At 46.1% G+C, this 23461-nt stretch overlaps 1 protein-coding gene across 1 annotated transcript; it reads left to right on the forward strand.

Annotated features, from left to right (window-relative positions):
* The first annotated feature begins 17951 nt into the window (after window positions 1-17951).
* LOC121404960 lies at window positions 17952-19470 on the forward strand. Its single transcript, XM_041595383.1, has 2 exons — window positions 17952-18356; window positions 18472-19470. The coding sequence occupies exon 2, from the start codon at window positions 18567-18569 to the stop codon at window positions 19212-19214; it is 648 nt and encodes a 215-aa protein (XP_041451317.1). The 5' UTR covers window positions 17952-18356; window positions 18472-18566; the 3' UTR covers window positions 19215-19470.
* The last annotated feature ends 3991 nt before the right edge of the window (window positions 19471-23461 follow it).

A 23461-nucleotide genomic window follows, 5' to 3' on the forward strand; every position in this document is an offset into this window, starting at 1 on the left:
GGCTGAGGTAAACATCAGCCTGTCCAGGGTCCACTACAAGACAATTTGTAGATCGCAGGTGACTTTCAGGTTTGGAGCGGCCTTGTCTGACCGAAAGAGAGGTAGGACACCGGAGGAGCGTTTTGTTGCTGACAAAAATACTTCAAGAAAATCGTGGTTGTCGGTTTTGCTGGTGTTTATTATTTTTATTACTTAATTCTTTGTGGGTTTGTTTACGATGGATTACCCGCGGATCTTGTCACTTGGCCTGTGAGCCGGTGGTTGGTTGTTTTTGTTGGTGTTCTTTGCGTTGTTCTTTTATTATTTAATTCTGGTTTGTTTACAATGACTTAACTCGCGGATCTAGTTACTTGGCCTTGGAGCCGTTGGACTGGGTAGTGCAGTGTCTTGTGTTTGGGCTGAGGGACTGCCTAGTGCAGTGTCTTGTGTTTGGGCTGATGGACTGCCTACTCTTTCAGCCGATCTTGGCCCTTTTATGCAGCTGGCGATAGCACCTGAGACCCGGAAATAATTAATTATTGCTAACTTATGATTACGACAATAAATGTGGGGCTAGTAAGTGGGTCGAAGCTGGGTGCTTCGTTGACAATTGTTAGTGGGGCAGTGTGTTTTTGCTGAGGCTGCATCCCGGAAGGTGCAGTTGCAGTTGGGAAAGGTGATATCTGAATTTGGGTCGGTAGGTCGATAATTTTATGCTAGCTTGACTTATTGTGAAATAACGCAAATGATATTTCTTATGTAGGCCGTCGATTGCGAAATGTCCCAAGAGGTGGGGTGTTTTAAATTATTGTGTGGACAAGAATGTGTAGAGTTGTTGGTCGAGAGTTCTTGATTAATTGTGAGCGTTGCTTAAGACTATTTTATTTCCCGGAGTTGCTGACACACCGCTATTTGTGGAGAACCGTGGCTAGAGCCATGGTTCTTCTGTTCTGCATATCTTAGTTGAATTTTGGTTGCTGCCTACCGTGGAGGTGTCGCGGTGGGAGTTGTTTGCAACGAGCCATGGGTAGAACCATGGTTCGTTACAGTGTTCTTGGTACTGGTTCTTGGTTCCTACTGCTGGTTCCTGGTTCTGGGTGCTGGTTCTCGGTTCTTGCTGCTGGTTCCTGGTTCTGGGTGCTGGTTCTTGGTTCCTACTGTTGGTTCCTGGTTCTGGGTGCTGGTTCTTGGTTCTTAGTGATGGTACCTGAATGCTCCCAGTGGCCATCGTTCCCACTAATCAATGCTTAGTTTAATTTCTTATTATATATATTTTCGTTAACTGCTTACGTCTAATATGAGTAATAATGGATAATATGGATAATATGGAGTAAATGAAGTAATAAATCGATAGGAAAAATAAGACATAACAAAATCAAAAGTATTGGCAGTCCTGTTTGCTGGCCCGCCCCGATGGGCCCGTGTGGGTTTTGCTACTCTCGTGGTAGGACGGTGTCCACTGCCCTGTTGTTGTGCAGGAGCCTGCTCCTTCACACTCCCTTCTTATTTCGGGGGGCGGGACGAAATAAAAATTTCTTTCCGCTGGTTGATGGATATGCGGAAACGTTGTCCCGCAAAGTTCTCCAGCGTTCGGGACCGTGGCCCGACCCGGTCGTGTCGTTGGCTTACGCTGTCTATGAGACTCGGCAATCGACGCCCTGGGGTCTCCACTCGCCATCCCTCTGGTGCCACCGGCTAATCCTGCTCCGCTTGAACCGCGTCGAGTGTGGGAAGTTCCTCGTACGCGGCCATGAGGCCGTCATCGGCTGGACCATCGTAGCGAAGTTGGGGACAAAGCGGCGATTCCACGATGCCATCCCGATGCAACGTCGCAGCTCCTTTAGGTTGCTGTGTGGTGCCAGTTTCCTGACGGCGATGACCTTGTCTGGATCCGTGTGTATTCCTTGCTCACTGATGACGTGTCCGAGGTAGACCAGGCTTTTCCTAAAGAAACTGCACTTGTTTCTATTCAGCCGTAGGTTGGCTTCTCGCAATCTCCTGAAGACTTCTCGAAGGTTCTCGACGTGTTCCTCTAGCGTGGCTCCGATGATGATGATGTCGTCCAAATACGCAAAAGCATATGGCTCCATGGCGGGTCCAATGACGCTATCTAGCGCTCGTTGAAAAGTCGCCGGCGCTGAGTGCAGGCCGAAAGGCATGACTTTCCTCTGCCCGGGACGGTGAACGCTGTCGCCTCTCTGCTACCCTTGACCACTGGGATCTGCCAATACCCATTCTTGAGATCCAGTGTTGATATGTAGCGGGCATTACGGAGTCTCTCGAGAATGTGATTGATCCGGGGGAGCGGATAGGCGTCGGGCACAGATCGCGCATTCAGTTGCCGATAATCCACGCACATCCGCATCTCTCCTGTCTTCTTCCCCACTAACACAATCGGTGCGCTGTGTGGGCTCTTGGATGGCTCGATTCGTCCGTCTTGTAACAGCTCGGTTACCTGGGCATCGATGATTCTTTGCATGGCAGGGTTTTTCGGGAAGTAACGCTGCTTCACAGGTTTGTCATCCCTCATGGTGATGGTGTGCTCTGCGATGTGGGAGATTCCGCTTAGTCCCTCAAATTTGGCCAATTCTTCCTCCAGAAATTTGGCTGCCCAGGGCGTGGGAGGTGGTTCCGGGTCTTGGGCTGGTTGCCAAGGAGAGAGGTCCTCCAATTCCATGGCGGTGGCGGCCGCCAAAACCGCTCTGTCGTAGTCCTTGTCAGCTGTACGAAACGGGTTCCGTTCTCGAGCTATTCTAGAGTCGGCCCGTGGTTCCAGCTGGTAGTCCGTCGTCCTTTTCTGGCTGGAGTCGTCCCGTGGTGTCGGGGTGCTGCATTCACTTATTGGGTTGCTTGGTCTGATGACCTCTCGCTTGTTAGTCGCGGCTCGATGTAATTTCAGACATGGGGCCGCGTTCTTTCGTTTCAGGTGAGCCGTAGCTGTTGTTTCCGTTGCACTTGAAGGCGACTCTCGGTTCGTCTGACTGGCCCTGGATTGATCCAGCGGAGCCACAGCCATCTGGGCCGAAGTCCCTTGGTCTTGGCGATGCTTTGAAGGCGACTCTCGGCTCGTCTGACTGGCCCTGGATTGATCCAGCGGAGCCACAGCCATCTGGGCCGAAGTCCCTTGGTCCTGGCGATGCTTTGCAGGCGACCCTCGGTTCGTCTGACTGGCCCTGGATTGATCCAGCGGAGCCACAGCCATCAGGGCCGAAGTCACTTGGTCTTGGCGATGCTTTGAAGGGGACCCCCGGTTCGTCTGGCTGGCCCTGGATTGATCCAGCGGAGCCACAGCCATCTGGGCCGAAGTCACTTGGTCTTGGCGATGCTTTGAAGGCGACCCTCGGTTCGTCTGGCTGGCCCTGGATTGATCCAGCGGAGCCACAGCCATCTGGGCCGAAGTCCCTTGGTCCTGGCGATGCTTTGAAGGCGACCCTCGGTTCGTCTGACTGGCCCTGGATTGATCCAGCGGAGCCACAGCCATCAGGGCTGAAGTCCCTTGGTCCTGGCGATGCTTTGAAGGCGACCCTCGGTTCGTCTGGCTGGCCCTGGATTGATCCAGCGGAGCCACAGCCATCTGGGCCGAAGTCCCTTGGTCCTGGCGATGCTTTGAAGGCGACTCTCGGTTCGTCTGACTGGCCCTGGGTTTATCCAGCGGAGCCACAGCCATCTGGGCCGAAGTCCCTTGGTCCTGGCGATGCTTTGAAGGCGACTCTCGGTTCGTCTGGCTGGCCCTGGATTGATCCAGCGGAGCCACAGCCATCTGCGCCGAAGTCCCTTGGTCTTGGCGATGCTTTGAAGGCGACTCTCGGTTCGTCTGGCTGGCCCTGGATTGATCCAGCGGAGCCACAGCCATCTGCGCCGAAGTCCCTTGGTCTTGGCGATGCTTTGAAGGCGACTCTCGGTTCGTCTGGCTGGCCCTGGATTGATCCAACGGAGCCACAGCCATCTGCGCCGAAGTCCCTTGGTCTTGGCGATGCTTTGAAGGCGACTCTCGGTTCGTCTGACTGGCCCTGGATTGATCCAGCGGAGCCACAGCCATCTGGGCCGAAGTCCCTTGGTCCTGGCGATGCTTTGAAGGCGTGCTACGAATGAGGGAACTGGCCATGGTTGGACCCATCGGTGTCGCAGCTTTCCTTGTCGTAATCGGGCTTGGGTCCGGTTTGGGTGTCGAATCTGTTGTCCTGCTTTGGTTGTCGTGTCCTGCTTGGCTATGGCTGTTCATTTGGTTGGTGCCCAGTGTTGTGGGCAAGGGCGTTTGAGTGGTGGTCAGGCCGTCGTTCATGACTATTGGGTCGGCAAACGTCACCGTTCTTGGACCCAGTGACGCCGTGATTTCTGGTGTGTTCTCAGGAGGGTGCTGGCGCCGCTTGAGTTGCAGATACGCTCGTCCACAGTGGATCCTTGCACAGATACCACACAGAAAGTCAAGCCCCAGAATGATGTCATCCAGTACTGTGGGTAACACTAAGAGAGATACCTGTGTTTCTTGCTGGTCGAGGCGCACCGTTGCTGCTACTGCCTGTGTGATCTCCTTCCTTGAGTGGTTGGCTAGGCTGATCCTGGTTCTCACTGCTCGTTGGTTTTCTGCCGTTCCTATCTCGTCCGCTATCCGCCGGCTAATGAAAGACCGGGTGGCCCCTGTGTCGAGTGTGGCTGAGCAAGCCCTTCCATTGATGGTCACCAGAGCCACGATCCTCCCTCCTGCCATGCTTAGTGGGTGGATGTCCCCGGATCTTGGGTGTGCGTCTCCGCCCGTATCCCAGTGGGGCGGAGACCCCACTCGTTTCCCGACTCGGGCTTTCGGCAGCAATTGATAGTCCTGATTCCTCGGCGGCCAAACTCCCAACAGAATAGCTTCTGTTGATTGATGCAGTCGCTACGAAAATGCCCATCTTCTCCGCACTTCCGGCAGGCCCGTCGCACGTCGACCGGTCCCTCCTCATCCTGCCGTTTCCCTAGATGGGCGGCCTCTGACCTTCCGGATGCCTCGTGGTGGGCACCCCGTTGGTTTGTGGCCCCTTGGCCTCCGTGTGAGGCCCGCTGTAGGTACGTCGGTGTAGATACGCTGGTGCGCGATGGGCCGCGGTCCCTGGCGGTCTCATATGCCGAGATGAGCTGAGTTAATTCCGTCAGCCCCTCTGGGTCGTCGAAGCGCTGTTGCCGATTTTCAAGTCGCGCGATCCGCGCGTGGCGATGCTGCGACCGCGTGGTTGCGTTGTTGCCGAACTTCTCGGCGTCACCTGCTGTCTCTTTCTCGCCTGTGCGCCAATGTGTTTTCGGGCGTCGCTGCTGCTACGGCCGACCGCGAAACGTGGTCGCGCTGTTGCCGCACTTCTCGGCGTCACCTGCTGTCTCTTTCTCACACGTGCGCCAATGTGTTTTCGGGCGTCGCTGCTGCTACGGCCGACCGCGAAACGTGGTCGCGCTGTTGCCGCACTTCTCGGCGTCACCTGCTGTCTCTTTCTCACACGTGCGCCAATGTGTTTTCGGGCGTCGCTGCTGCTACGGCCGACCGCGAAACGTGGTTGCGCGGTTGCCGATTTTCACGTCGCGTGATCTGCGCGTGGCGATGCTGCGACCGCGTGGCTGCGCTGTTGCCAAGCTTCTCTTGGCGCGTGGCTGCGAGGAGCTAAGAAAACCAGCCTCAGCTGTACATGGGTTGGAGGGTCGAAAAAAAAGATGTATGGTGCTGATTTCTGCTGCCTGCGTGTGTTGTTGCTCGGCTCCTTGTTCTTGGATGATTCTGTGGTGTCCCTGTCGTCGTCCCACGAGGTATAAGGGGCTGGGTCTGTGATCTTGGCTTTGGGTGTGGGTGATTCTCTGAGGCTGATCTACGCTGTACTGGTGTTCATACCACTTATCGCTGGTTGCTCCTACAATTCCCTGCCCTATTTTTCGCAAATTTCTTTTCTAAAAGTCCCTGCTCGGGCGTTATCTGTAAGGATGTTTTCTCAGGCCTGGGTACAGCCTCTCAGTCTGCCCAGGGCCCGATCCTAATACATCCTATTTGTATTTTTGGGACCTAGAGATTGGAATGAGTGGCGAGGGAAAAGTGCGGTGCTCCGCGCGTGGGATCGGAACGGGGCCCTTACAGCCAGGCACGGGAAGGAAATGCTCGGGGGGAATGGGGAATCCAGCTTCGGGGTGCCGTGCGTGCCGTGCGTGCCCGCGTACACACCTTTCAACTGGTCCTCCGGGGGAAAAAGGCGAGGTTTTCTACGGGGAAGGTGCTATGGGAAGGGGGAGGGGCGGCGGACCACAGTCACCGTGCGTTGACCGCGTACCGATGCTATGGCCCGTCTCCCCAAGGATAGTGGTGTAGAGATGGAAGGGTACAGTTTGGTGGCAGCCGATACAATAACCAAGAGCGTTTTATATATATTCTTTATTATATCCGTGGTTGGGTCCCTACCTATCGCACCGTCTCTTTCTCTCCCTACACACCCACGTAAGTGAGCCGGCTTACCCGTCCTCTTTCGCCTGTTTTGGTGTTATTTCGCTGATTCTCGATGGCCTCCGTTTGGGGGAAATCTTCAGCGGGCAGGATTCCGACGGTGTCGTTGGTTGGGTCCTATGTTGTTGTCGTTGTTGCCAATCGTGGGGGCGGGGGTCACGGCGATCGCACTCGCACTCGCTCTGGACTCTGCTCTGGAACTCGACTGTTCACTTCTGACACCATTTTTCGACCCCCAGCTCGCATCTTTTTTGACGCGTGCCAAGCCGCTTGATCCGGCCTCTGCCGGTAATTCTGCCCGGCCCTCGGCCACTTTGTAGCTTAGCTGCCGAACGCTGAGCCGATCGTCGATTATCTCTTGCGTTGCGGCGCTGCTCCTCTCTCGGCTGCTGTGGGCTGGCTTGGGGTGGTTTTCGGCGTTGCCCTAGCATTGCGTCGTTGGCTCTGCCGCTCATATTTCTGACGCGTGCCAGTTATGCTTGGCTAGGGTTCTCTTCTCCCGACGGCCAGCTCCGTTCTCTTTGCTTAGGCCCGCCTATCGCTCTCTTAAGCGTATCCTCCCTTTTCGTTCGCTCGGTGTTTCTCTTTCGTGTTCTTGGTACTGGTTCTTGGTTCCTACTGCTGGTTCCTGGTTCTGGGTGCTGGTTCTCGGTTCTTGCTGCTGGTTCTTGGTTCTTAGTGATGGTACCTGACTGCTCCCAGTGGCCATCGTTCCCACTAACCAATGCTTAGTTTAATTTCTTATTATATATATTTTCGTTAACTGCTTACGTCTAATATGAATAATAATGGATAATATGGATAATATGGAGTAAATGAAGTAATAAATCGATAGGAAAAATAAGACATAACAAAATCAAAAGTATTGGCAGTCCTGTTTGCTGGCCCGCCCCGATGGGCCCGTGTGGGTTTTGCTACTCTCGTGGTAGGACGGTGTCCACTGCCCTGTTGTTGTGCAGGAGCCTGCTCCTTCACACAATTAAGTGGCGGGAAATCCAAAATAAACAATCCAAAATTGCAATATTCTGATTAATTAATTAAAATTATAAAAACCATTAAGGAAATCTCTCAAAAATCTCTCAATTTTTTTTACACTTGTCATAGAGAAAAAGAGAGGCACCACAACCGCGTTTCTTTCCGGTTTTTTTTTCCTTTCACAATTGTTGTTATTTCGCTACACATGTCTTTCTCTCTTCTTACACCAACACCAGCCGTTCTGACTTGTTCTCCGCCGCAAGAAAGAGAGAGAGAGAGAATGAGTAAGAGCTGGATTCATCATTCTCTATGATTCTGCTTTCTTCTCGTATCTTTGAAATTTCCTTACAACAGATTTTCGTCCTTTGTGTGGGCGGTAGGGGCCAGGTAGCGTCACTGTTATCGATGTAAAAGACAAACAACGCAAAACTGCAGAAATGGATTAAAAACTTAGGTAAAGGATTATGCAAAGAGGACGTATAAAAAAAATTTCGGAGTACAAAAACATATTTTTTTAAATTCAAGTCAAAGTTTAAAAACAGCCCAAAAACTAGATGGTTTGGAAAATACGTTTTTATACCCGTACTCAAAAAAGAGTTAAGGGGTATATTAGATTTGTGGTAAAAGTGGATGTGTGTAACGCAGAGAAGGAAACGTTTCCGACCCCATAAAGTATATATATTCTTGATCAGCATCAATAGCCGAGTCGATAGAGCCATGTCTGTCTGTCCGTCTGTCCGTCGTCTGTCCGTCTGTCTGTCTGTCCGTCTTGTTGAGCGCCCTAGATCTCAGAGACTATAAGAGCTAGGGCAACCAAATTTGGTTTCCACACTCATGTGATATCACACTGCTACAAGTGTATTTCAAAATTTCGCCCCGCCCCCTTCCGCCCCCACAAAGGACGAAAATCTGTGGCAGGCACATTTTTAAAGATACGATAAAACTAAAACGCAGTATCGTAGAGAATGCCCATACCTACCAGACTGCCGAATCTGAACCAGATCGGATCATAATTATAGCCAGAATGAAGAAATTAATTTTCAGTTGCTTCCCCTGTCCCCCCTCCCGACGACGACAACGAAACTCATTTTCCTTCTCGCTCGCACACTCTGCCGCGTTCAGTGCGCGAGCAACCCCTAGCGGAGGAGATGTAGAATCTAAATGGAACATGTACAATCTACATGTTAGATGTAGAATATACATTTTAGATGTAGATGTAGATATCAGATGTAGCAAAAAAATGTAAAATGTAAAATTTTTTTTTTTCTAAAATTCTAAAAAATCATAAGATCAAAAATGTATATACTGACTGAGTACGGGTATAAGTAGAGTCGCGTCCCCAGAAGCGACTCGCACGTTCCTTCTCGTTCTCTATTACTGTCTATGCAACGGACCAGTTTTTTTTATTGAATATTGATAAAAATGAATACACCTAGTAATAGATACCAAAAACTAGAATGATACCTCACACAGTTTACTTTTTATTCTACCTGTAAGAGATGCAGTATGTCAATAAAAGTTGAATAAATTTTTACATACGGAAATAATTTCCACTAATTTCATATCTCCTAAACTAAAAGTCAGATTTTTTTTAACTTGCATTTGCTCTGGAAAATTCTCTATTGGATTGGTGTGGATTCAAACAGTTCAAAAAATTCATTGACTTTTGCCACCTCTTTCCGGTTGAGGCCCCACTGTGCGTCGTTTAAGCTTTAAATTATTGTTCATTAAAATCTATAGAGAAACGACTGAGTTAAAATTGGTTGACCAACCCTCCGAAAATCAAAATAGTTGTTTTTTGTGGTTTTTTCCCCATTTTTCTGTCAGGTACCCAAATCCGATCACATTACACATTCCTTTTGCACAGCAACGATCTGCGACTTGAATGCAGATCGGTCAGCTACCTAAACTGCTGATCAGGCATTTACTCGAACTCAGGCAGGACACAAACGCACTAACACTGTGTCGATGGGTCTCCCTTTTTAAAAGCCCCTTAATGCTGATCATGCATTTTCATCAGACTCAGGAAGAGACCACGCGCACTAATACTAAAGCGGTGGTACTTCTTTCATATAATGCATGGGAGAACTCTCGCTCTTCGTTATAGATAAGAACAATTGTACCCTAGGCTAAGAATAAAAATATATTCAATAAAGATTCTGAATTAAGCCACCAAGCTGAGCGGTCTTGTTTCGCTAAGTATTTCTAACTTAACATGGCGACCGTGACAAATTCGACACTGCTCGAATAAAACAACTAAATAATTTTAACATCTAAATCAAATTACTGCTGTTACTGCTGCATAAATACAATGATGAATAACTGGCCCAACATAATGGGCCCACCAAACAATAAATCCAAAAGAGGAAAAAAAAGGAACGAGCAAGGACATCAACAGCAGAGAAATACAACTAACGAAGTGCCCTGGAGACTCCCAAGGGCCTCTTTAAGGACCGACATGCAAAAACACTTGCATATGGGTGTTGCCAAAACGGAAAGAGATGCATTTTTATAATACCCGACGAAAATTAACTCGACCGGTCAAATAGATTGGCCTGTAAAGCCATTCGCTAATTAGGTAGGAATCAAATGTAATGACAACAGTACTCAACAAAATTTAACTTTTTCTTTAGGCTGTGGACCAAAATGACTTTTTCTGATAGATTTCGGGATTTTAAAATTTTTTAGTACTTTATTTTTTTTTTATGTTGTAATTTTTTTTTTAAGAATTTTTAAAATCTGGTATTTTTTTCATGGTTTTTTTCAGAGGTAGTGCTTTTATTTTGCACATAACTTAAGTATCTTATATCTGGTTGCATAGAACTTGCAGTCTTAAAAAGCTGACAAATGCAGCTATAAATCCCAGTCAGATACTTTGTATCTGCAGCTTAACGCCTGGAAGATATTAAGCTTTCAAATTCAAATTTCATAATTTTTTGCGGTATTTTTTTTTTAATTTCGACTTTAAAAACTCGGAAAAAGTCGAAAAAAAATTATTCTTGGCCAATATTTTTAGTTTTAGATAGATCCATTAATTAAGCGTTTATACCCCACCTGGCCATCCTGGGGCGGTGGGATGAAGTGTAAACACCGCACACACCACCACCCCACCACCAGGACGCTGGCCACAATGCGTGAGGTGAAAATTTGACAAAAAATGAAAAAATAACCATGGTCGTGTGGATCAGCAGCAAAACACGCACAGCACTGTTGTGGACATGGACGATGTGTGAGATAACGACGGGGGTATAGATGGTACTGGAAACCGAGCCCGGGGTGGGTCAGTGGTGCCAAAACAAGAAATACAAATAATGAGCAGAGCGGCGGTACTGGGGAGGGACCCAAACACGGGCGTAAGGAAGAGTGGGCCGCCCGTTGGTTACTCGCTTGGAGGCACGAAGAAGGACACAAACCCGCTGCACCCGGAGAGCGCGCCATCTAACTGGGCCCAAAAGGGGGGGCCAACGCGCGCAATCCCTGGCCACAGGGATCGCAAAACCCACCAGAGAATCGGGGCCAGCTTTGAGAGGCCCAGGCCGGTAGGTAATAACAAAACCCAAAATGAAACATAGTAAATAACAACATATGTTAGTGGTGCACATCAAAAAAACCACCGCAGCTGATGAATAGCGTGCTGTGGTTGTGGGGTTATTGGTAATCCGGCGACTCGTAGTGTCCCGTTTGTTGTGAGGGCTGACACGAAAAATACCCACTGAAACGTGGATTAGGACCCCAGTGGTGGTGGAATAACGGGAATCGGAACGCAAACCCGGCCACCCAGGGTGGTGGTGGTGGTGGCCCCAGGGAAAGGCTATTAAGGTATTGTTCATTAAAATCTATGGATAAACGGTCAACTTGCAGCCGTTTGACCAAAACGACTCAAAACTAATTTTACCCGAAAAATACCGTTGCTGGTCCAATGGCAAAGGAACACGTCAACACTTTTTTCGTTTGCTTTGTTTGCAATTGGCAGTTGGGCCCGCAACCTTCCAAAAAGTATTTTTGGATGCATGCCAAGAACTATTTTTTTTCGACTTTTCCCGAGTTTTTAAATTCAAAATTTCGTAAAAAAATAGCGCAAAAAAATTATGAAATTTGAAAGCTTAATCTTATCTTATCTTCTAGACGTTAAGCTGCAGCTAGAAAGTGTCTGGGTCCGATTTATAGCTGCATTTGTCAGCTTTTCAGAACTGCAAAGTTCTATGCAACTAGATATAACATACTTAAGTTATGTGAAAAATAAAAGCACTACCTCTGAAAAAAAACATTAAAAAATACTAGATTTTAAAAAATTCTTTTAAACAACTAAACCTTATGGTTTCGATACAAATTTGTAAACCTCGAAATCTATAACAAAAAGTCATTTTGGGCCACAACCTAATTGTCGTGTTGACTTATGTAATTGGTAAAATAATATGTCTAATTTTAAAAATAATTTTTGAAATAAACCCATTTATTTAATCATGGGTAAAACAGAATCTATGATTGAAAGCCCGACGGCAAATGTTTTCAATAAACTTGAAATAGTAGATCACACAGAAGACATAGGTTCACTGTGGACACTATTACTAATAATAATTATTTTACTATATTAAAGAAAAAGTACGCAACCAGCACTTTATAAAAAAAATAAAAAAATAAAAATTTGAATAAAAATTTTTTTCAAAATATCCGATTACACTAGTCGACACGACATTTTAGCGTAGTACTCAGATCGAATAAAACACCTAACGAACAGAATCAGGGTTGATATTGGTATGAAACCGATAAGAAATGTTTTACGGCAAAAATTGTTTTCTAGGCTCTGTACGGAAGGCAGTACTCAGATCAAAAAACAAAAAAGGTCGGTGTTCGGCTAAGCGCCGGCCCATGGCAGCGCAAAGAGAGCAGAGCTAAGCTCTTATGCACAACATTGCCTACCTGACTCTGCGCTCTTGAGTCATTTTCCCCTTCCCGAAAATCGTCAGCCGACGAAGGCTGTGAGGGAGGCTCGTCTGCGCAGCAGAGACACTTCGAAATCTAGCATCATCAAACGTACAACATATCGTCGGTTGGCACAGTGACCTGCTACATCGTTATTACCTTTTATACAAAAACCCATTATTGTTCTCGCTTCAACACGGTCCACCACGGGTCCGCCTGTTGCTAACTCTTGCCCATACTATTCCCACTCGCCTTGCATGGCAAATAAAGAAACTAACATAATCAAACAAACTGTGTTGTGAATTAATCAAAGTACAAATTGTCGATTTAACTCTACGCCAGGGCTCGGCACGGCGCTGCTGCGCTGCCGGTACACCGACAGTATAAAAAAGCAGCGGCGCTTCGTATGGCTTCGGCAATGCGACTTCGGCACTTGTTGTCTCGTTTTCACACCAGATACAGAACGAAAATGGCATCAGTTGCTGATCAGCCGTCATCAATGTGAGACCACGCTACGCAACTACTGAAATATACACTGAGACAAAAAATGTTCGATGGGAATTGGGAAATTTTATTTACGTTTTCTTTTTTATAATTTTACTCAATTTTTTGTATTATTTTGCTTTAAGCTTTTGTTTTCCTTGAAAGTTTCAACACGAAATAATTGCAGCATCAACCACAAATAGATTCGTGCAGTGTAAAGCAAGAAACCGGTTTCGGCGTAGGCATCTTCGTGTTTTAGCTACGCACACAAGCGCACTTCACTGTATGGGTGCCGAGCCCTGCTCTACGCTATTGAAAAATCTCAATAGCTCAACAGTCGGTATATACCGGAAAAGTATCAGAAGCATTTGCTTGTTTTTTTTGGTATGTTGCGACCCACCTCGAAAAAGATATCAATTTGATATCTTTTGCCAGCAAACACGAATCAAACATTGCAATAAGAGAACAAAAAACCAAATGAAATATTTTAATAATGAAGACAAATAGAATCTAATTAATGCAGCATTATATAAAGGACAATTATATGGGTATTATAATATAATATTTTTATTAATTTTCATAAATATAAAACAAATATTGCTTTCAAAACAGTTTGTCTTCACGGTGGTCGGCACGGGTGGCGTCGCCATCTGCTGCTGCTGATAGTCAGACACTGTTGAGGAATTAATCGCTTAGTTTTAAGTCAATATTCATTCATATAAGAGTTGCCCTAATCATATGCTCGCGATTGTTTGCCCGCTGTTCTTATTGCTTATGTCCAAAAACTTAACTGTAACATTCTCACGCGTATAGCCAAAATGCGCAGCTGCACACGAAGACATCGATGTGCACCGTCTTGGTATTGGAGTGTCGCATCGCGTGATCTTCTAATTCCCTTTTGGGCTCGACTTTATTGGGGGAGTTGAGTCAGTACCAAACTATACTTGAGAGTACCCGCACGCGTATTCATCATCGCACCGCTATTGTCACCCCCGCTTTGTATATAACCCGCTGTGCAAATAACATTTAAACCACTAATATTACATATGAATCAAATAAAAATACATAAAGATTAATACAGTCCACTCATTCGCAACCATAAGCAATTTTTGGTCCTTCGAGCCGGATCTCCGGCTAATTTTATTTGAAATATATTGAGTGATATTGCTGGTCGTCATGAAGACTCTCGTACATCGCATAATTCAGCAGCGTGGTGCGTGCAAATCCCAACTAACTCGTGCATCTACGGAGGCTCAGGAGTTTGTACAGTCGTGCACGTCTGTGCAAACATTAGAACACAAGTTGGACCGATTGGCTGCAACTTTCAACCGCTTTATGGAGCTCTCTGAGGACTTAGTTCAATACAATGAGGAAGACGGATTTGTGGATCCGAATTTGGATATCGCCGAATATGAGGGAAAGTTTTATAGTGCCCATGCCGTTCTCACTGGAGCCATAAGTGAGCGGAGCAGTCACGATAATGGACACGACTCGTCAAATCTACTGATATCTAGTACTGTGGAACGCCTATTTGAGGGACAAACACAACTTTTGGAGAAGATTCGGGAGTCAGCGCGACCCGCTGAGCTGCAGTTCGAAAAAATACGCCTTCCTACATTTTCTGGAAGATACGAAGATTGGTGTCAGTTTAGTGATCTGTTCTTAGGCTCAGTCGACAAGAAGAGTAGTCTTTCCAACTGTCAAAAGTTCCATTATTTAAAGTCGTATCTAGATGGTGAAGCTTTGTCCCTGATTAAACATATTCCCATTACTGACGATAATTACCAGGACGCATGGGAGAGGCTAAAAAATCGTTATAATAAAAAATCACTGATTGCGCGGTCGTTCATTCAAAACTTTCTTTCGCTGCCAACTGCAAAAAGTTCAAACATAATCGAGTTGCGTAACATAGTCGACACCGCGGACGAGAGTATACGTGGTCTACACGCGCTGAAATGCGACAGCCGCGATGTATGGCTTATCCATATCTTGCTCTCAAAATTAGACCCTGAATGCAAGGAAGCTTGGGCTACGTCCAGTGAATCGTGCAAGGAAAATGTGACCATAAATGACCTGTTCGCCTTTCTCTTCGCCCGGTTTGATGCGCTGGAGTCCTGTCAAGAGTTAACAGTAGTTCATGATTCTCCCAAACGTCGTGCAGTTTCTCATCATGTGGACGTGCCAACTACATCTGCTCGTGGTTGCGTATATTGTCACGGGCCACACAGTCTGTATGTGTGCACTCAATTTAAAGCTATGAACGTCGTGGATCGTCGCACATTTGCAATGGAGGGTAAGTTGTGCTTCAACTGCCTAAGTCGATCTCATCAAGTAAAGGATTGTAATTCCACAAATACGTGCCGTCTGTGCAAGTCGAGGCACCACACTCTTGTCCATCCAGAAGAGATTCGCACCACCCCGAGTGTTGCTGTCAATACATCCGCTGACCCAAACTTGCGCTTGCCCATGCATGCTGCTGAGGTTGATCCTGCCGTGGTCAGCCATCATACATTGGAGAGAGGAGTATTGGCCACTAGTCAAGCTATATTGCCAACAATTTTAGCCACTATAGTCGACTCCTGGGGCAATGAGACAACCTGCAGGATCTTGATGGATACTGGTTCGACGATAACGATGGTCTCCGAGTCGTTTATTCAACGGATAGGGCTGTCGCGCACGCATGCTCGTATACCAGTTGTTGGCCTAGGTGCAAGCCCGGCTGGCGTTACTCGAGGTCGCGCCACGTTCACGCTGCTCTCGCGCACAAGCACAACATCCGTAGTGGTAACAGGTCTGATTATGAGTACTTTAACATCCTCGATTCCAGCACAGAGGATTGAGTCGAACACCCCGATGTGGGGAAAGATTTTTGAGCTACCCTTAGCAGACCCTACATTTGGGACACCAGGTGAAATCGACCTGATTTTAGGAGCTGATCAACTTTGGAACATATACACTGGAGAACGCAAAGAGTTTGGTTTCGCATATCCTATTGCACTTCATACTAAATTTGGTTGGGTCATTACAGGCAGTTACCATATCGGTATTGATGATTACACCCACGCACTCGCTCATCATGCTCACGAGGGTCTGGATACTTTAGTCCGATCGTTCATGGACATGGACCAAGTTCAACCAAGTAGCGCTACCATTGACGCTAGTGATCCCGCTGAACAACACTTCGTTCAAACGCATTCCCGCAGAGACGATGGAGTGTACGTCGTCCAATATCCATTCAAGGATTCCGCTCCGCCGATGGGATCCACATTGCCGCAAGCCATACGCCGCTTTTCTTCTCTCGAACGGAAATTTCGAAAGTTTCCGGCACTCAAACAACAATATGTCGACTTTATGGAGGATTACTTACAACGAGGACACATGGAGTTGATTCCTCCTACTACCTTAGCCGAGGATCTCGCCAGTCACAATTATTTAGCACACCACGCAGTATTTAAACCAGACAGCACCACTACGAGATGCCGAGTTGTGTTTGATGGCTCTGGGGAGGACTGCAAGGACTACACATTGGACCACCTATTCAAAGGGATTTACTTGGAGTCTGTTTACGGTTCCGACAGCATCGTTATGTGTTCTGTACAGACATTGAGAAAATGTTTAGAGGCATCCTAGTTTCAGAAGAACACACGCAGTATCAACGTATTGTCTGGCGAAAGGAGGAGACTGCTACACTTGATCATTACCGACTTCTGACCGTGACTTATGGTTTAGCGTCTTCACCGTTTCTGGCTGTTAGAGTTCTCAAGCAAATCGCTCAAGATCATGCCGAATTGTATCCGAATGCTGCTGCGGTGTTGGTAAGGGACGCGTACGTGGATGATATTCCTACGGGATGCGATAATATCAACGAACTCATTGCACTCAAGGATGAATTGATTTTGTTATTGAGTCGAGCTCAATTTAAACTTCGAAAGTGGAGTTCAAACTGTTGGCCACTACTACAATCGCTGCCAAAGGACATTTGTGAGTACCCCCTTGAAGCTCTAGAAGAAGAGAGCCCAGCTCAACATGTGAAGGTTCTTGGAATACGTTGGGACCCGGCTGCTGACAATCTTTCCTTCAAGCTGACCATTCCCGACGTCACAACTGCTCTGACAAAACGGATTTTGCTGTCGGAGCTTGCCAAGATCAACGATCCCTTGGGTTTGCTTGCCCCCAGTACTGTATTTCTAAAGGTTCTCTTTCAAGATAGTTGGCTGAGCTCGGTCGAATGGAACGAGCCACTACCGGTGCAGTTATGTTCACGTTGGCAACAGTTTGTAGCAGAAGTTCATTTATTGGAAACGTGTCGCATATCTCGCTACATATCCTCACCACTTCAAGCAGCGGAGCTGCATGGATTTGCCGATGCATCTTCTCATGCATACGCCGCTGTTATTTACAGTCGCGTGAAACTCAATAAGGACTATGTTGTCAGACTGATCGCCGCAAAAACCCGTGTTGCGCCCATCAAACCTGTATCCATTCCGCGGCTCGAATTGAATGCAGCCCATCTTCTTTCAAAATTGATGTCTCTGGTTAAGCAAGCACTAACTATTCCTATTTCCAGTACCTCATGTTGGTCTGACTCAGAAGTTGTGCTGCATTGGCTCTCATCGCCCCCTCGAACTTGGAACACTTATGTTTGCAATCGGACTGCTGAGATTCTAGATGCTTGTCCACGTAGTTGCTGGAATCACATTCGCACTGGGGATAATCCCGCGGACTGTGCATCACGCGGACTTTTACCGAGGGATCTTGTAGACCATCAACTGTGGTGGAATGGACCACCGTGGCTTTCACAATCACGGCTCACTTGGCCACCTGCTACGGCAAAGTTTGCACTGTCGACTGAGGAGGCTGCGCACATGGAAGTTAAGGTCAAGCCTCAAGTTAATCTACACATTTCCGATGAAGGAAATGATCTTCAATGTATGATTAACAAGGCTTCCTCCTGGTCACATCTCTTGCGGACAATAAGCTACTGCTTTCGTTTTGTACACCGTCTTCGCTGCAAGGAACGCCTGTCATCGTTTTTATCATCATGGGAGCTTCAATATGCACGCTCTAGGATAATCAAACACGTTCAGATGGAGTTCTTCCAAGTGGAGTACAACAGCTAAGCACTGGACGACCACTTTCTCAAAAATCCAAACTGATTCGCTACACTCCATTTATTGACGACCAAGGAACAATGCGCGTAGGAGGACGCATTGACAATTCAATGGCAACTTACGAGGCAAAACATCCCATACTTCTACCAAAGGAATCACCAGTCGCTGTTTTATTAGCTAGACACCAGCACGTCACATCGCTACACGCTGGAGTTGAATTTATGTTCCACACTTTGAGACAGAAGTATTGGATTCTCGGTGCCCGCAACATAGTCCGGAAAATCGTATTCAACTGCAAGATTTGTTTCCTCCAGCGTAAAGGTACGAGCACACAACTCATGGCTGATCTTCCCGCTTTTCGGGTTCAGCCCACCCGCTGTTTTCTGCATTCTGGATTGGATTACGCTGGACCAGTTATTATCAAGACATCGGTAGGTCGGACACCGAAGTTTGGCAAAGCTTGGTTTGCTATCTTTGTTTGTCTGTCCACCAAAGCAATTCATATCGAACTCGTCAGTGATTTGACGACTTCCGCATTTATCGCAGCTTTCAAACGATTCTGGTCTCGACGTGGCCCTATATCCGACTTATACTCAGACAATGGCACAACATTCCACGGAGCCAGACGGGAATTAACGGAAATGCAACGGATGGCTGTATCTCAAAGTCAAGATGAGGACATTGCAAGTTTTCTGACGAGTCAGGAAATCAACTGGCACTTCATTCCGCAGTCTGCCCCGCATTTTGGAGGTATTTGGGAGACTGGCGTACGATCAATTAAACTTCACCTTCGCCGAGTAATTGGGAGCAGTGCATTAACTTTCGAAGAATATTCCACCGTTTTAACCCAGATTGAGGGTCTACTAAACTCTCGCCCACTGTGCGCTCCCAGCGATCACAGCCTGGATCCCCTTACCCCCGCTCATTTTCTTACAGGTCAACCTCATATGTCGGTGCCAGAGCCATCGTTCTTGGACGTGAACATTAACAGACTGCAGCGTTGGAGACAGCTGCAAGCCAAGGTTCAAGGGTTCTGGAAACGTTGGAATCTTGAATACCTTTCTTCCTTGCAGTCGCGCACCAAATGGCAGCAGGAGACCAACAACATAACAGTGGATACGCTTGTGGTACTGAAGGAGCCGAATCAACCTCCTAGCAAGTGGCTGCTTGGCCGCATCACCGAAGTTCATCCTGGTCAAGACGAGAGAGTTCGAGTGGTCACCGTAAAAACTGCCCGAGGAGTGTACAAGAGACCTATCACCAAAATTGCTGTGCTTCCCTTTAACTGAACATTCGTTCAGGGGGGCCGGTATGTTGAGGAATTAATCGCTTAGTTTTAAGTCAATATTCATTCATATAAGAGTTGCCCTAATCATATGCTCGCGATTGTTTGCCCGCTGTTCTTATTGCTTATGTCCAAAAACTTAACTGTAACATTCTCACGCGTATAGCCAAAACGCGCAGCTGCACACGAAGACATCGATGTGCACCGTCTTGGTATTGGAGTGTCGCATCGCGTGATCTTCTAATTCCCTTTTGGGCTCGACTTTATTGGGGGAGTTGAGTCAGTACCAAACTATACTTGAGAGTACCCGCACGCGTATTCATCATCGCACCGCTATTGTCACCCCCGCTTTGTATATAACCCGCTGTGCAAATAACATTTAAACCACTAATATTACATATGAATCAAATAAAAATACATAAAGATTAATACAGTCCACTCATTCGCAACCAGACACATTACCTTGCCAATAAAATATTGAGGAGCCCAGGATATGGCTGGGGAAGAGCGGCCCCAGCCGAAGAAGTGCATTTTATTAACTTTAAACAAAACCAAGCAGCTGTCTGAGCAGAGTAACCGTTCGGAATGCAGTGCACACCTCTGGTCACACACTGGCTGCTCGAAGAATATATGACATTCGTTTACTGGCAAACAGTTTTGCGATCTGAGTACTAGGCTTTTCGCTGTGGCCCAAAATGACTTTTTCTGATAGATTTCGGGATTTAAAAATGATGGAAAAAATGGCGATCATATTTGAAATCAGCGACCTCAAATAAGTAAAAAACTTCAATCAGTTTTCAATCAACACACAAAAAGTTCAATTTTGTTCCCTTTTTTAATCTACAAAATGCTCAGAATTCCTACAAAAATAACCAGAATCGTAGCAATTCCGGACAACAAGCCTCTTCCAACTTGAACAACATCAACGATGTCGAAAATTTTCAGATAGAAGCCTCGACAAACCAGTCGGATACATAAACAAAAAACCAATGGGCCCACACTTCAATATATACTCCTAAACTTATTCAATGGAAAGACCCCGCTAAAATTCTTAATAGATACCGGGACCCTTGCAACCGGGTCCCGCAGGCAATAAGGAACATCTTGATAGCCACATCCAAACAACACATCTAAATAACGAGGAGAAACAAGGGCTCCTTAAAATGTGTAATGAATTCCGGGATTTATTTTACAATGACGATACCCCCTTGACTTTTTCTAACGCAGTAAAGCACGACATTCCTACTACCGACAATATACCGTTAACGTGAAAACTTATAGATGCCCGTACATACATAAAGAGGAGGTTCGCAAAAAAATTGCAAAGATGTTGGAACAGAACATTATCAAGAACAGTCATTCCCTTTGGGGCGCCCCCGTGTGGGTGGTCCCCAAAAAATCTGACCCCTTACAAAAAAAGAAGTTGAGACTGGTGATAGACATCAGGAAATTAAATGACAAAACAATCGCAGATAAATATCCAATACCTAATATCAATGATATACTCGACAAAATAGGCAGGGCCAAATACTTCTCCACTTTGGACTAAGCAAGCGGATTCTATCAAATAGAAATGAGCCACAAAGAAATGTCCAAAACTGCATTCTCAGACGAAAACGGCCATTACGAATTTACACGAATGCCCTTCGGACTGAGAAATGCTCCGGCCACCACATAGATTCAGAATTCCAAGAGGCATTCGATTTTTCCAAAACACTTTTACACACACGACCCAATCTTGCAATACCCAAATTTCGAAAAACCCTTTTACTCTCACAACCGACGCCAGTAACTTCGCTATAGGCGCTGTACTATCACAAGGCCCGGATAGCCCAGATAAGCCAGTTTGTTTTGCCAGTAGACCGAGACCCGATACTATACAATCGAAAAGAAATGGTTGGCAATAGTCTGGGCAGTAAAGTATTTCCGACCACACTTGTATGGTAACACATTCAAAATAATTACTGATCACAAGCCTTTATTATGGCTGCAGAATTTCAAGGGCCAAAACTTCTTCGTTGGAAGCTGACGCTTTCTGAATATGACTACAGCATAGTATACAAGAAAGGATCACAAAATGTCGTTGCAGATGCTTTAAGTCGAATAGAACCAAACATATACGTAAACGACGCTGACTCCACAAGCTCAACCAACATACCATTAGCTAAAAGTTCAACACCTTCAATTTAAAAGCTACAATAGACATTGTCTGAATTCGCAGGCATATAACAGAATCCTCTTTCAATTTGGAAAAAATATTTACCATCCTAAAGACATTACTCAACCCAACAAAATGTTGGCAATCCATTCAACCGGCGAAATATTTAAAATAATACAGGAAGCCTATTCAAAATACTTCGCGGGCCTCTACAAGATTTGTAAATGTTTGAGTGTCCTATATGAACCAACAGAACCAGATGAAGTTGACAACAGGGGTATTGATGAAATGTACCAACACTTAAAAAGGGAAGTTTATGTGCCCTAATTAAAGCACCTGATATCCCAAGAAGTTCGGGACTGCAAAGTTTGTCTAACCCTCAAATACGATAGGCAACCTCAGAAACCACCAAAAATACCGAACGGACCGTTAGATATTCTTCACACGGACATTTATCCCATTAACCATAATTACCACTTAACAATCATTGACAAATTTTCAAAATTCGCCAAGCATATGTATTACCTAATAGGAATTCGATCAATGTCATAAAAGCTTTCAAAACTTTCATGAGGGGGGCCGAGTTTTCTGGCACCGTCTTTAAAGATTTCTTGACTCAATACAATATCGTACTTTATGTCACTTTCTTTTCAACAGTCATATAGTAACACGACAGTCGAACGCTTTCATTCAACCCTAACAAAAATCTATAGAATATTTCTCAACACAAGGAGAGAACTACATTTGACACAAGACCATGATGAAATACTTTCAGAAAGCATAATAACATACAAAAATGCTATTCACTCTAGGACGAACCTTACACCGTTCGAACTCTTTAACGGACGTACGCACATTTTCGACAAAACAGTCAAATTCAATAACGAACATGAGTATTTACATAAACTCAACGAATTTCAATCTTCACTTTACCCTATTGTTAAAGAACAGATGGTAAACACGACTTGGAAACGTACAGAACACCTCAACGAATCAAGAGCAGACCCCCCGACTTACCAACAGGTAACCAAATATTTCGAAAGGAGAATAGGAGAAATAAAAGAACACCTCGGTTCAGTAAACAAAAGGTCCTAAAAGATAACGGAATAACACTACATACAATAAAAGGACAGAAAATACACAAACAAAAAATTAGGAGACTCACAAAACAACCGAATACAACATTACTCTTCCTAGCATTCAGACCAGTGCTCCATCTCTATCCTCATCTTCCACCTCTACTTCCACCCATCCAAAAAACTAACTTCCTCTCTTGTAGTTACCTACCAGAATGCTAGAGGCTTGCGTAGTAAGCTCAGCACTCTTTTCCTTGAGAGTCTCGCATTCTCGTCCCACGTTATTGTGTTTACCGAGACCTGGTTGAAGCCGGACTTCCTTAGTTCCGAAGTTTTGTCAGGTCGGTACACAATTTATAGAAACGACCGTTCGTCTCGACGTGGAGGTGGGGTCCTCATTGCAGTGGACTCAAACTTCACGTCGGAACATTTCATGGTCAAGGTTCAACAAGACCTGGAATTCCTGTGCGTAAAACTGATTCTCCCAGGCTTTTCCATTTTCATTACTTGCTCGTATATTCCACCTTCCTCGGATAGCTTAATATACGAGCATCACCTGTCCGCTTTAAAAACTGTTTCTTCCTCGCTATCAGATAAAGACCATATGATAGTTCTTGGTGATTTCAATTTGCCAGGTACTGTTTGGTCTTCGGTAAACGAGTCTAATAACCTTGTGCCCATGTCACGACATGACTTTATCGACGGCTTGCTAGACCTATCCCTGTCTCAAGTCAACCATGTGAAAAATTCCTTGGGTCGATTGCTTGATCTGTGCTTTGTCTCGGATCCGACCATAGCGTTGTTAACCCGAGCCCTTCCGCTCAGTATACCTGAAGACTCCTACCATCCTACATTCGAAGTGTCAGTCGATATTGGCCCTACTGTATTGGATCGAGCGGGTAGGCTATCTGAACGTGCCCGCTGCTTTCGTAAAGCCGAGTTTACGAAGCTTAATAACCTCATTAGAGATTTTGATTGGTCCGCTCTGTACTTGTGCACTGACGTTATGAAAGGCAC

Source organism: Drosophila obscura, unplaced genomic scaffold, assembly GCF_018151105.1.
Source record: "Drosophila obscura isolate BZ-5 IFL unplaced genomic scaffold, ASM1815110v1 contig_58, whole genome shotgun sequence".
In the NCBI taxonomy this organism is placed as follows: domain Eukaryota; kingdom Metazoa; phylum Arthropoda; class Insecta; order Diptera; family Drosophilidae; genus Drosophila; species Drosophila obscura.

Coding starts and splice junctions, on each gene's coding strand:
- LOC121404960 (XM_041595383.1), top strand. CDS start 18,567: ATGCAACGGATGGCTGTATCTCAAAGTCAAGATGAGGACATTGCAAGT.